Below are 14,302 nucleotides of genomic sequence, written 5' to 3'. Positions count from 1 at the left end.
TACAACTCCTAGTTGGATCAAAAAAGTGATGGTAGGTTCATTAAAAAATTCAGACCCATTGTCAATCTGTAGGGTTTTAATTGTTGCCCCAAACTGAGTGTTTACCATTCCAAAGAAAGACTGAATGAGGATATTGACCTCGGTTTTGGACTGCATTAAATATAGCCAAGATTCTCAAGAGTAATCATCCACAATGGTTAAAAAAACGAGCTCCAGTTAAGGTGGGTGTGAGATAAGGCCCCCAAACATCAAGATGAATCATTTCAAAACAAGCATGTGTGGAAATAGAACTATTAAGAAAGGGTAGTACAGTTTGTTTGGCCAACGGACAAATAGGACATAAACAATTATTTTTAAAATTATAGTAGAGTCCAAATTTTATAAAGAAGATGCAATGGAGGAGCCAAGGTGACCGAGGCGGTAGCGCCAAAATTCAAAATTGGAGGTGGTGGTGGTAGCAAGGGAACGTGTGGTGCGATCCAAGAAGTAGAGATCTCCATGCCTTTTACCCATCGTAAAAATCCTCTTCGAGCATGGGTACTGAAAGGTACATAAATCATGAGAAAAATTAATATGACATTGAGTTGCAAGTGTAAGTTTAGGAATAGATAAGAGATTGAAACGAAAAGATGGAACATAAAGAACATTTGCAAAAACGAGGGAAGGAGATAGGGAAATTGACACAATGTGAGTTATTAGGGCTTGAGTACCATTGAGTAGGGTGATATGTAAGGACAGTGAATGGGGCATGACATGGGAAAAGAGAGCAAATTCTGAGGTGATATGATCGGTTGTCCCATAATCTAATATCCAAGGAGATGTACCCAAAGATGTATTGAAACAACAGTTACCTATGAGATTTGCAAGAGGATGGTGGTTACCAACAGGGAGCAATGCCAATAATTGTTGAATCTGTTCCAGAGAAAGAGTAGGTGCCATTGGTGCACTAGGATGTTGTTGCATGGAGCAATGATGGGAGGATTACGAGCATGGGATTGACCACGGGAAGGGCAATTTCTCTTGGATGTTGTTGCATGGAGTCTAACCTTCAATATATCCATGCTTTTTGTAAAATCGAGCTTCAGAATGTCCATCCATATTACAATAGGTGCAATGATTGTGGTCAATCCTATGCTCGTAATCCTCCCATCATTGCCTCTGCTGCCACCTCTAGTTTGCCTAGTGCACCAATGGCACCTACTCTTTCTCTGGAACAGATTCAACAATTATTGGCATTTGGTACATTTGGCAAAGGATCAATTGAAGGATTTGGCTGCCAACAACCGTATAAGAGTCGTTTAAGCCTTGTAAAAAATCCATTAAATAATCAGAATCAGAGATGGCATTGAGAGTGACAATAGAGCTATGAATATGAACGCAAGGGGCTTGTGGATCGAGTCTGCCTCCGCAGCTGTAGTGGCTGCAACGCAGAAGATGCATATCCCTTGGTTTGTTTTACAAAAATGGCGGTTTGCTCTCCCATTCCTTCAGTCCATTACATGGAAAATCACCCACTGCTTCCGTGAGGCGAACACTGTGGCAGATTTTTTGGCAAAGAAGGCAGCAAAATCGGGAGCCTCTAACTACTCCACCACTTTTCCCAGTCATGTATTAGATGATTTAGAAAATGATGCCTCGGGTAGGCATAGTTTTCGCTTCTGCTAGGCTCTTGCTTGTACACTCTGCTGATGGCTATGCCGAAGGTGGAGTTTGCAAGTGGCTGTAGTGGTTGCGAGCCTGCTTGAATTTCTTTCTTCTTTGGATGTATTTTTTCTTTTTTTTCCTTTAATAAAATCACCCTTTAGCAAAAAAAAAAGAGAGTGACAATAGAGCCACAAGTACAAGTAGGGAAATTGCGGTATGATTCATCACGATATCCCTTGAGTGTGGTGTAGTAGGCAAAAATTGATTCCAGACCTTGACTATGTGTGGAGATGGAACGACGTGGGCGTTCTTCTGGGAGATTAGGATGTGCAAATCGAGCCAGACATCCCTAGTGGAATCGAACCAAAGAATACTGTGGGCTATTGTAGGGATGGTAGAATGGACGATCCAAGATTGCACCATGCTATTACAGCAATCGAGCGAGGGAGATCGGTTGATGTAGAAGCAGGTTGGGGTAGGGTGCCATTGTCATAGCACGATGCTAAGTAGGAGTATTATTGCCATCAAGAACTGGATTAACAAGAGATGCATTTGGTTGATCAGAAGAGTGTAAATGATAATGAGAAGTAATAGGTAATGGTTCTGAGGGAGGAGTAGCAGGAGGCATTTCAATAGTAGCCACTAGAGAATAAAATAAGAGGACACCAGAATCGATCAAGCTGATACCATGTTAAACAAATAAAACCAGAGATATTGGTTGTGAATAGCATATATCATTTGTTATTGAGTATCACTATTTATAGAGATTACAAGCAGTAGAAAGATTATATATATGAATGAAAAGCTGGCTATACTGAATTAGCTCCTATGATTCTGCACTAGATATACACTACAGGATCTTTCCTAGTCAAATGAGGACTTATATGGTAACACTGATTTAGCTCCTATGATTCTACACTAGATATATACTTAGATGATCTTTCCTAGTAAGATGAAGACTGATATGTTAAAAAACCACCCCTTCTCTTATAAGTGCTGGTTGGGGTAGAGATGGACCCTAGACCCCACAGTCTGAATGAGGGATTTAACTTTAGGTTGGGTTGATAGGGCTAGGACTGGGTGAGGTCCAACTGGATGTGGATCTGAGCCATAACCTGAATCCATGCCCTCAAGGACTACGTTTGCGGGGATGGGTCCTTGGGAAATGGGGTGTATTGATCCATGGATGGGACTGTCTGCTAGGCCCTGAGCATAGGGCTGACCTGGATGGGCTTGGAAGGGGAGAATCGACTATTGGACTGTTGTTCATTGCCCTCTTCCAGTTAGTTAGAATTACTATGGGTTGCTACGGGATTGAGTTTGGTGTTCAGTCATCTACCCTACCATCTCGATTGACAACAAGGACACATTCCTGCTCGTACAATTTAGCAAGCTTTCCCTTTCCCCTAAACAAATATGGATCATCAAATAATTTCTTAGTAAGGCTTACTTTATCTACCTAACCACCTTACTACATCTCTTCATCCGGACCACTGCGACTGATGGACCAGAAGAAGAACAAAGGGGAATCAGGATGAGTACCAAAAGTTCCAATTCCAATCTCTATTTTCCCAACTCATGAATCAAGAAATGAAGACGAGAAAGCTGACCTAGCAACGGAAGATAAGAGGGCTGATACATGATGTTGAAGAGGTAAGCAACAATATAAATCTCCTTGGACAGGCCATCGAAGATTATCAAGAAGGCTTTTTACGCAAAGCCCTCGATAATAGAAGACCTTCGGATAGCCTTCTACCATCTTATTGGTGAAAGTTGCAGAGTAATATTAAAGTTCGGTAGTCCCAATCTCACCATAGCAGATCAAACCTCAGTACAAAGGTTTCATCGGCAAGATCATGCCTCCTCGTTTTCCCCCTTTTAAGTGATAGGGTTCCAAAACTTGCTTTTCACCTGGCTGTCTATTGAGTTTACTACTTCAGGTGGGGAGCGAATACTAAAAAGCAAGAGCATTCACCTAGCTGGGTTCCTTTGTTTGTTCTTATGCTAATGGCCTAGCCTAGTCCCTCTTTCCTCGTTAACCTGGCCAACCGATACGAGTTCCTTTCCTTTTCCAGCTTTTGGATACTAATGTCCTTCATTCCCTGAACTCTTCCCTCACCCAAAGGCGAGCGAGTGCACTACCTCAACCGTTCCTTATAAAAAAAAAACCCAGAGCTTCCAGAGTTAAAACAGGGTATACAGATCTCGTTTCATGAATTGGCCTACTGCCGATTAACTGCACCTACCTTATCCCCACCTATCAATGATGCCTTTCAATTTCAGTTCAGACAGTTCTGAGGGTATCAAAAGGCTTATAAAGGTTGCTTGTCTTGGTTCATCCGAAGGCAATAGACTAGTTGGACCATAGACCGAAGACAGAAAGAGGAGATAGATTGAGAACCATTTACTTCGCAAGGATGATTAGCTTAATTGAACTAATGGAATAGATTCGCTAAGCATTAGATCGATATCACATAGAAGGCTTGATATCACCCTTTTTAGGAGAGATCAATTCAAGTTTTCTCTGTCTATAAGACCACCTATGCTCCAGCTCCCACCTATGGCTCGACTCATCACACCTTTGGTTTGGCTCATCAGTGTAAGGTATAATCTTGCTTTTGAACTTCCTATTCTTCTGCTTTGGGATATTCCACTGGAAGGGAGAGGCGAGGCTGATATCAGAAGTAGGATCAGTTTAAATTGCAAGAGCTTGGTAACTTTTTAAAGGTCACTCAATAAGATATCAAACAATACTATAATGATAATCAAAAGGGAAAATTGGTTTTCCAAAAATAGATCCAAATAAAAATAACAACACGTTCCTATATGATGGCAAAAAATAAAATAAAAAAAACACATATTTACATGTAGGACCTCCCTTGAGATGAATATGGACATTCAAGAAAAGAAACTCTTTTTTTTTTTGTTTGAGGTTTACCACTTCAAGAGTCTCACTCTCTTTCTTCTTGCTCATTATTCCTAATCATTCTTAAAACAAGTTATATATTATGCCCTGAAAAAATAAATAAATCAAAGAAATGTAGATTCTCTTTGAATGTGTTTGTTAGCCAAGAGAAGAAAAGAAAAAAAATATATATAAAAATTGTACTATTTTCTTATTTTAAAAAATTCTCATTATGTTTGGTATGTCATGAACAACTAGCAGATGATTCTTTTTTTTTTTTTTTTTCAAAATTCACCTTGGGAGTGGTGAAGTTTTCTTCTATTGTCAAAAAAAAAAAAATAAAATAAATAAATAAATAAAAATAAAAATCTTGCCTAAAACATAAGGCTATGTTCGGTAGCCAAGAGAAGAAAAGAAAAAAGTACAAAAATTGTTCATTTTTCTTAGTTTAAGAATTTCTCTTTGTGCTTGGCATGTCCTAATTCAAGAGAAGATTCAATTTTTGAATTTCAAAATTCCCCTTGAGAATTGTGAAGTTTCTCTTTAAAAAAAAAAAATCTTGTTAAAAACATAAGAAAACATGAGAAAATATAAAAACTTTTCTTTTTTTTTCTTTTCTTTTCTACTATTCTAATGTTAACCAAATATACATACTTTTTTTTTTTTTTTCTTATCATTTCATTTTTTTACTTCTCTTTTCTTTTCCTTTCTTTTTTCTTTTCTTTTCTTTTTTTTCTCTTGCCTACCAAACACAGTCTAAGGGAAAAAAATATATATATTTTTTCTTTTCTTTTATTCGTAGCAAAACAAACAGAATAAGTTGTTCTTCAGTCACATCATACAGTGTGTTTCCGACCGACTACAAGAAAACGAAATCAGTGGAACAAGTTGAGCAGACCATCCAGTTCACTCATAGAATGTCAAGCCTAACACCTGAAATTCATCAATCATAAGTGAATCCTATGTCTCTCAAAGCAAATAAAGGGAATGCATGGAATTTTGAGTTTTGAGGGTTTTCTTTGAGAGATGGGAAGAGGATTTTTTGTGCAGAGAGACATTGAAGAGTTCTCTTGGATAAGGGACGCGGGGTCTTTCTTGGGACGATATTTCTCTTGCATGCGTGCTGGAGAGAGAGAGAGCCGTTGAGATATTAAGGGGGTTCCTATCATTTGGGAGAGAGTAGGGCTGTGATGGTTCTCGTAATGGGATAAGAGTTCTAAGAACCTGAAATCGTATGAGCTCGTATATAAGAGACAAACAGAGGTACATCTTTCAACCCTGTTGGTGGGTCTATTGGTGGGTATCCATTGAAACGCAAGTTGGTAGAGAGCCAAGTAGCTGCAACTCTGTTGACAGCCAAGGAAATGGAATAATTCACTTCAGCTAGGGGTTTACAAAAAGCCTTATAAGTTATAGTATTTTCCAAAATACCCTTTCAGATTCTATTTCTTTGGCTGCGATAGGGGTTGTAGCTAGGGGTGTCAATCGATCGATTGACTCGCTTTCGGTCGAACTGAATCAGTTTCGATCTAGGAATGAGAGAAATCAAAACCAATCCGTTAAGGAACTTTGTTTTTTATCGGTTTTTATTTTGGTCCGGCTTTTAGTTTCATATTATTTAGGTTTTTCAATATCGGGGGTGATACCGGCTTAGATTGATTTATTATCAGGCTTGGATAATAATGAAATTTACATTCATAACCTATAATGACAAAAGATTTGGTGAAAATATTAAATTTGTGACGAAATCATAGCTTATCATTATAAGGGAAAGATAATTAATATTGAAACCAATGGATAACTAATAACTAAGAAGATTATTGTTAGAAAATCAGGTTTTTCGACCCGACTTGTCCGATCAAAAACCTAGCGAGTCGACTTGGTTAAACCCAGCTAGGCTGAGTCTTGTTTTTTTATATATATATATATATATATATATGCAATAAATATGTAAATAAATCATAAAAATACAAAAAATATTAAAAAAAAAAATCACATATCAATAATTCGAGGGTTGCAGGCAAGAGTCTTCTCTTGGTTAGAACATTAGGTTAGGGTTAAGGATTAGAAAATATAAATTATCTTCCAATAATCCAACTTCCAATAAGAACTTTGGATTTAGGAATATGGGAAATTTCTTGGGTCCGAAATTCCTTTTGTTAAAAGGAAAGGAGTAGGAGAAGTTACTATGTTAGGAGTCTTGGGATTTGGGATTGTAAAGAGATTTTATTTGATTTTTTTCTTAAGTGTTTTTTGATATAATGACTAGATTCGGTGGGTTTTTCAAGACTCGGCCAAATATTTGAGTCAATGTAGAATCATCTTGACTCGTCTCGAGTGTTGTTCTTTTTTAACACAGGGCGAGTCTCCGTGACTCTTGACCAGGAATCTGAAATTTTGACTCGACTCGGGCAAGTCTTCCCAGTCAAATCCTGGTTTTCCAACTATGAAGAAGATAACTAATATTGTATACAATCTTTCATTTAACTATCCAACTAATTTTGTATAATGAACAAGGAGATTAATGGAAGCATTGTTAGAATTTACAAATCAAGTTCCTTATCCATAACCTCATATTCATTGATTCATAACAATAACCCTTACAACAAAAATATTCTCCCTGATATTGTAAAAGATAAATATTCAATTCACCTATTTATAGCCTCATAATCACTTTTTTTTTTTTTTCTATTTTATTAAGTTTGGTTTTAATTTGGTTATTAGTCGATTTGGTTTGGTCCTATTTTCAGCCGGCTCAACATACCTTAATCCAGAACCAATTCAATAAGGATCCCTTAGATTCGATCCGAGTTAATTTGATCGATTTCAGTAAACATGGTTCGGTTGAGAGTATAGTAGGGGCAATTATGTCCGATGAAATCTAGGGCTCTAGGCGCCAGGGTTTATCCTCTCGGTTACAACGGTAGCGCCAGGGTTTTAGGCGCCAGGTTCTTCTCAATTACACGATTTAAGAATCCAAGGGGTTTACTGCATTCGGTCTTTCCAACAGAGGCGGGTTTTTCTTCACAGCACCTAAGTCTGAGTTCTCCCTCCTTGGCTTAGAGATCATCATCTCTGTGGTGAGAGATTTCATGGGCGGTTAGGATTCAGTTTGTGGTGAAGTGGTATTTCTGTTGATGTTCTTGTTGGTGTGGTTGTGTCGTTTAACACAAGAAATTGCATATCTGGTGTAAGTCAAATGGTAGAGCAAATAGAACAATTTCATAAGGTTTTACTGGATCCGTTTGATGATAAGTGAGAGATTATTTCTTTTTAGTTGAGATCGTTGTTGTTGTTGTTAATGGTGCTCTGTTTTTTTTTTCTTTTTTGGCTGAAGTTTGATATCTGTTTAACGGTATTTGAAATTTTAACATGCAAATACCGTTGATGAATTCTTTCAGTCCAGTTTGAAATAATGAAGAAACTTGGGTTTGGATCTAGAATATATTTATGGTATTTACAACATCAGATTTGCGTACATTGAAGGAGCATATAGGTGCTTTCTGCTGGAACCCTTTGGGGAAAAACCCTCTTTGAAGGATAGTTTTGTTGTTTTCTATCGGAACCCTTTGGAAAAGAAACAGAGATTATTATCGTTTACAAGAACATGAAAGTCTATTTTGCTAATCTCTCATGATCCATTAAGGTCGAAGTCCACTTGCTTTGCTAATTGCTTGGTCTATGACTAGAAAGGGTTGCATTTACCATCCTCATTCACAACCATAATTTAGTTCTCTGTATATGCCTTTTACTGGGGCATACTCAAGAGTAAGTGTGATAAGATTACACTACCATTGTCGTATTTGCATGCTTGCATATTTTACTACCAGTCTGGTATAAGCATACTTTGGCATTAGTGTATAAACATACTTGCATATAAAGTTGCAGAGAGTAATTGGGAAGAACAACATTCCATGCATATTGGAAGGCCTCTCTCTGAGTTAAATTTGGTATATTGCCTGAATTAGCTGTAACTAGAGACCCTAAGTTTTTTTCATATTGTCATTTTCAGGTAAGTCATGGTTAAGCATAACAATGTTGTGCCCAGTGGGCACTTCAGAAAGCATTGGCAGAACTATGTCAAGACCTGGTTCAATCAACCTGGTCGCAAGACCAGAAGACGTGCTGGTAAGGATTCACATCAGAGTTTCTTTGTTTTTCTGTTTTGATCTTCTTTTATCACAATTTAATTCTGTAATTACGCGTACATGTGGCCACCATGTTATGGTTGCTTAATATGGATATTCCTTGATAAATTTCTCAGCAAGGCAAAAGAAAGCTGTGAAGATCTTTCCACGACCTACAGCAGGACCATTGCGTCCTATTGTTCATGGACAGACCCTGAAATACAACATGAAAGTTAGAGCTGGCAGGGGATTTTCTCTTGAAGAGCTTAAGGTGAGATGGGACTTTTATAACATGTTCTCATCTCCTTTTATTTTGCTTCCTATATTATTATGAGTAATTCATTTAATCGTTTCTGATTGTTGCAGAAATCTAATGTGTTTGTCTAATAAAAAGTTAGTTAACAAATAATCAACCTTCTATCTGAAATTGGAAGAGTTAGAGATGTAAGGGTGTTTTTATTTACCCTTTTTCTTTTAACCAAGATTGTATAAGATTATTGACTGGCTCCTGTTCTGTGTCTGGATTCATTCTGTCTATGATATGAATAGTTGTTTCCAATGCAATGGCCCCGATGTGACCCACCCCTCCCCTTCTCCCTCCCACTCCCATCTCCCTGGATCCTGTGGCCCTGAGGCCACGTGTCGAACAGATTCCCAATCACTGCGGCCTCATGGCAAATTGGTCCTATTAATTTCATGTAACACTTGTTATGAACATTTGCATTCTTCATCTTATACATTTGATATATTTTGTCCAATTTTAATTACTTAAGATTTAGCTATTAATGACTGTACAATAAGTGTTCCTTCATGTCAAATATCTCCTTTAGTATTTATGAGTCAATTGGTTGTAGTGGGATCACAAGCCTCACCGAAGCTTCATCGTGGAACAGCTACCCCTGACTATTTGCCATCCATTGTACTGGTGTTCACTACAACAATAGGAGCCTTACCCCAAGCAGCCCCGACCCCGAAATTTAAAAACCTCTGCCACCTATGGAGTCTCGGCAGCTGCCATAACCATTTGGCACCCATTGTGCTGTCAACACAATAGGAGCCCCCAAGTTTCAGTTGATTCTGTGGGAAGTCTGAAGCTTCCTGCATTTTGTAAATTTAATAGTAAAATCCTGTGCCTTAAATCTTACTAGTTGTTATTATGGTTTTATGCCTTCTAGGCTGCAGGGATTCCAAAGAAACTTGCCTCAACAATTGGCATCGCAGTTGATCACCGCCGCAAGAACCGTTCCCTGGAGGGTCTTCAAACTAATGTGCAGAGGCTGAAGACCTACAAGGCCAAGTTAGTTGTCTTCCCAAGGCGTGCAAGGAAATTCAAGGTAAAATTGTTTGATTATGTAGTGAGGATTCACTGGTAGAGACCTTTATTTGGCAAGCCAATAGTATATAAGCTTTATTTCCGATAATCTTGTTGCAGGCTGGTGATTCTAGTCCTGAGGAATTGGCCACTGCCACTCAAGTCCAAGATGACTACATGCCTATTCTACGGGAGAAGCCTTCTACTGAGGTGGTTAAGATTACGGATGAAATGAAATCGTTTAATGCATATGCCAAGTTGCGGCTTGAGCGGATGAACATGCATCACATTGGTGCCAGGATGAAGAAGGCTGCAGAGGCAGAGAAAGAAGATAATAAGAAATAGTAAGAATCAGCATCTTTATTTGCTGATGGGGAGTTTATAGCCTTAGTTTCTATTTGTATCCCAGGGACTCAAGCTTAAGACCTGCTTCTAGAAGTCTCAGCTGAGTTTTGGATTTTCTATTTTTCTCTTACTCTAGGAAGCTAGTAGTTTCTATTTTAGAAAGTAGGATTTTTTAGAATTTTTTATTTATTATTATTTTTTTCTTTTTATTGTAAAGATGTCTAGATTCATGGGTGTTTTGAGGTGGATTCCTCAATTGGGTGGAGGCCATCTCTGGTGAACTGCAATTATTCTGTTTGTTGCTGTTCTTCAGTTCTACTTGAAGTTCTAAAGTTAACCACACAGATCACAAACTTAAATTCCTGAGTTCTTTTGAGTATTATTTATTTTAACTTGACCTCTTGCCATCCTAAAACTACCTATTTTGTCAAATCTAATTCTATTACTCCTAACATTGCGATATTTTAGGGTTAAAGTCTGCTATCAGGTTCTTTCACTTCAGTCCAGGAAGCCTAGTTTTTTGTACTATACCTTCTTTTACATCCTGTGTCCCATTTTCGTGAAACCACCATCAGTCCCTATCCCATCCCTCAAGCCTTTAGAGAAATCTACCATATTTTTACCATAATTTTAGTCTCATCTGATCATTGTGCGTTCGAAGTATTTCTGTCCACTTGATCAAATTCTGCTAAGTAGATTTCTTCTATATCTATTCAATTCTTACTATCAAATATTTTGTTCTGCTGCCGTCTATGTTGTTGTTTTTTCTTCCTATCCTAATGGCCTTGTCTGTCTTATAGAAACCATTGCTATTCTGCCCAAAGTATTAAATTATAGAAGTCATTTTAGGTTTTCATATTTTGCCATCGGAAAGAGATTGAGATTAGGCTTTTCATACCTACTACCTACCTATAGGTCCATCGGACAATCTCAAAAAGCCTCCAAGGGATTTATTCTAAATGGCTAGTTTATTTGGTCGACCAGATGAGCCAAAATATGACCGATAGCGGTTTCTTGCCCAAATAGAACCTTGTTCACTCATAAAAATCTGCCATTATGAGTAAAGAAAAAAGATTGCCATGATGAGTAAAGAAACAAGACTCAGTAATATTCATCCAAGTGCATTTATTGAAGCATTAGAGTGAAGGAAATCAAGTTATCATTTTGAGTGTAAGTTCTACAATATATATATATATATATATATATATTTTTTTTTTTTGTCAAGAGGAACTCAAGTCTCTCTACAAGACTTTTATACTACTTTAGCATTCTATTGCAAGCTTTGACAAGACAACAAGGAGGAAACATTCTTATCATTGCATATCATCACGTGCACCTCACAAGGTAACATATTACCACCTCTCAAGGTGATTTTGTGAAGAGTGAATTGGATTTGCATTGAGTCGAAACAATATAAGTCTCTGTGTTTATTGTAATTGTGTTTATCTTTTATATTCTGCATTGATTTTGCAATCACACATTTGAGGCTTAAAAAATAAAAAAGTTTAAATCCACTAGTGATAACATATTCACCCCCTCTAGGTTATCTAACAAAATTAAGTGATCCAAATGTTCTTGATAGTTCATTCTTTTTTTTTTTCCCCCACTCTATAGGGGTTAACTGTCATTTGTGGGTAGTGTTATTGCTTAGTTTACTACCGATGGGACTGGTAGCCTAGTGGAAGGAAGCCCTTTTCCCATCACCGTTCAAGTTGATTGGTTGTGGGTTTGACCTGGCACGCCCTACCCAACAGGGTAAAAATCTTTACCCTGTTGAGTGGCTCCTTTGTATTTCTTTGAGCTTTCTGGGATAATTTTTTATTCAACAAAGAAATAAAAATTGATTTAGATTTCTTTTAAATCTCTTTCTGAGTACTTTTGAGTACTTCAAAATAAATTAGGAAACAACTTTGACGAAAATGAGTTGGAAAATCCATTTTCAAGTGGGTTCCTAGGACGCTAAAAATAAAATCTTTTGTAAAATATAATTATTTTCAAATCATTTTAAAATATATTATGATGAATTATATCTAATTATGATGAATTATATCTAATCATGAGTTACGGATTGATTTTCAGATAGTTTCACCTGCATTTGGCATGGTTAACCTTCTAAGAGGTATTTTTATCATTTTTTTGCTATTTTTAAAACCTCCCAAAAGACAAAACATCAACCAAGGACTAAAGAAGACCTTCGAAAGTAAAATTTATGCATTGCACATCGTGTGAGGACATCCATTCATTAATTATTATGTATACCTTGGGCAACAAAATTAGGCATCTATAATTTCTTGTGAATAACTATTGGTGATATGAACAACTTATTTTATATTTCATTTTGATGGTGAAGAGATGAAGAAATGCGTTATTTTATATCACACTTTAAAATTCTTTTTTGATAAAAGACTACGTGCATGGCCATACATGGTGCATGATCATACACTAAACCATTGGATGGATACAATTGTGTATCATACCCGGCTTTCACTCCATCCAATAATTTTGATGCACGAACCATGCACAAAACGTCTCCCTTTCTTTTTTTAATCATGTAGAAAATATTCAGTATCCCTTTTGTGTTTTTGGCCGATGCCCATTGTCATGAACCCACAGGCACATAGAATCTGATTTTCCTATTTCTTAATGTCTTGCTTGTCATTAGTTATTTTAGATGCCCCTTCATGAAATGAGAATGGGTTGTGCTACAGCCTAACAGAATTCAAGGGTCATGAAGCTTGAATGCTTTGATTACATAAAAAAAGAATCGGGTGCGATGTCAAGTAGTTACTGTGTTATTTTTTTCTGGCTATAATTTTGTTACAATTCATCCTAAAGCGCTTTCCTCTCCCAATCCAAATGTATATTCTTAGAATAAGAGGAAGGAATTATGATGGTATAACTTCAAATGCCAACAATAATATATTGGAGGAAGCCAAACAGGAAAGTTTATTAGTAAGTGCTATTTATCATATATTTTTAACATTATTACTACTAGAATGAATACACAAGTTATCTTGACAAGTCAATATTCTTAAAAATTTCTGAACTTCATTATTAGATTTCAATGTTCTAATATATATATAATTGATACAAAGAAATGGAATAATTTAATGGACTCATATTTGTTAAATATTGTTGGTATTGCATAAGGGTCAGCTTGACTCCACGATTTATAGGTTGTATTTGATGGCTTTGGCTTGTCACCAATTCTTAGTTTTCCATATCTTATCCAATTCTCTCCCTACTCACTCCATGTTTACATTTTTTAAGAATTCATCGGTTGGGGATGTTTTGCATTTGAGGGGATTTGAATTTCAAAAAACTTCCACAATCGTTGGATTTTGAAAATGTACAAATGTAGCATACACAGAGAGAATTGGACGATTAATAATCGGAGACGAGCCGGATCCCTATTATAAGCTTCCATCTCGAATATGGATCTTCATAAGGAAAATAAAATAATTTAATGAACTTCATTTGAGTTTGGTATCGCTTGCCTTCATATTTTTTTTGTGTTCCAAGGTCCTTTATTTTTCTCATTTTCGGGATGAATTGAATTTTAGGAATTTGTATATCCTACCAAGCAAATCATAAATTAGTGTTTTCCTCAAATAACATCATTTCACTTAGATCACTAGAATATAAAGGGGAATTTTTTCGCGGAAAGCAAGTGCTTCTAAATCTTAATGTTGAAATTCAAATTAGAAAAATTAAACATTGATGGAGTCTAAAATCAGAGAACCTTGCATCAATGGTTCTTTAGGTAGCTCTGAGAGGAGGATTGGCACATTAATGCAAAATGGAAGTTCACTCAGAAACATGGGAGTTCTGGTACTCTGATAATATCATTCGACCCAATATAATATGCTTGATGGTGTAAAATGTTGTTCTCACCAGCTCTTTGAAGATTTAATAATAAATGCTCTGCGTCTGTCTTTCAAGATATGACCTCAGCAACCAATAAAATAA

At 36.8% G+C, this 14,302-nt stretch overlaps 1 protein-coding gene across 3 annotated transcripts; it reads left to right on the top strand.

Annotated features, from left to right (window-relative positions):
* The first annotated feature begins 7,433 nt into the window (after positions 1-7,433).
* Positions 7,434-10,692, top strand: LOC122075759 (60S ribosomal protein L13-1-like). 3 transcript variants are annotated; one of them, XM_042640932.1, is made up of 5 exons: positions 7,434-7,561; positions 8,562-8,677; positions 8,814-8,947; positions 9,852-10,010; positions 10,109-10,692. In XM_042640932.1, the coding sequence occupies exons 2-5, from the start codon at positions 8,569-8,571 to the stop codon at positions 10,331-10,333; spliced, it is 627 nt and encodes a 208-aa protein (XP_042496866.1). In that variant the 5' UTR covers positions 7,434-7,561; positions 8,562-8,568; the 3' UTR covers positions 10,334-10,692. The 3 variants fall into 3 exon arrangements, with proteins under 3 accessions (XP_042496866.1, XP_042496849.1, XP_042496857.1); XM_042640915.1 differs by having other exon boundaries at positions 7,477-7,739; XM_042640923.1 differs by having other exon boundaries at positions 7,479-7,629.
* The last annotated feature ends 3,610 nt before the right edge of the window (positions 10,693-14,302 follow it).

Source organism: Macadamia integrifolia, chromosome 1 (genome assembly GCF_013358625.1).
Source record: "Macadamia integrifolia cultivar HAES 741 chromosome 1, SCU_Mint_v3, whole genome shotgun sequence".
Classification (NCBI taxonomy): Eukaryota; Viridiplantae; Streptophyta; class Magnoliopsida; order Proteales; family Proteaceae; genus Macadamia; species Macadamia integrifolia.
This window is presented reverse-complemented; position numbering and strand designations above follow the sequence as displayed.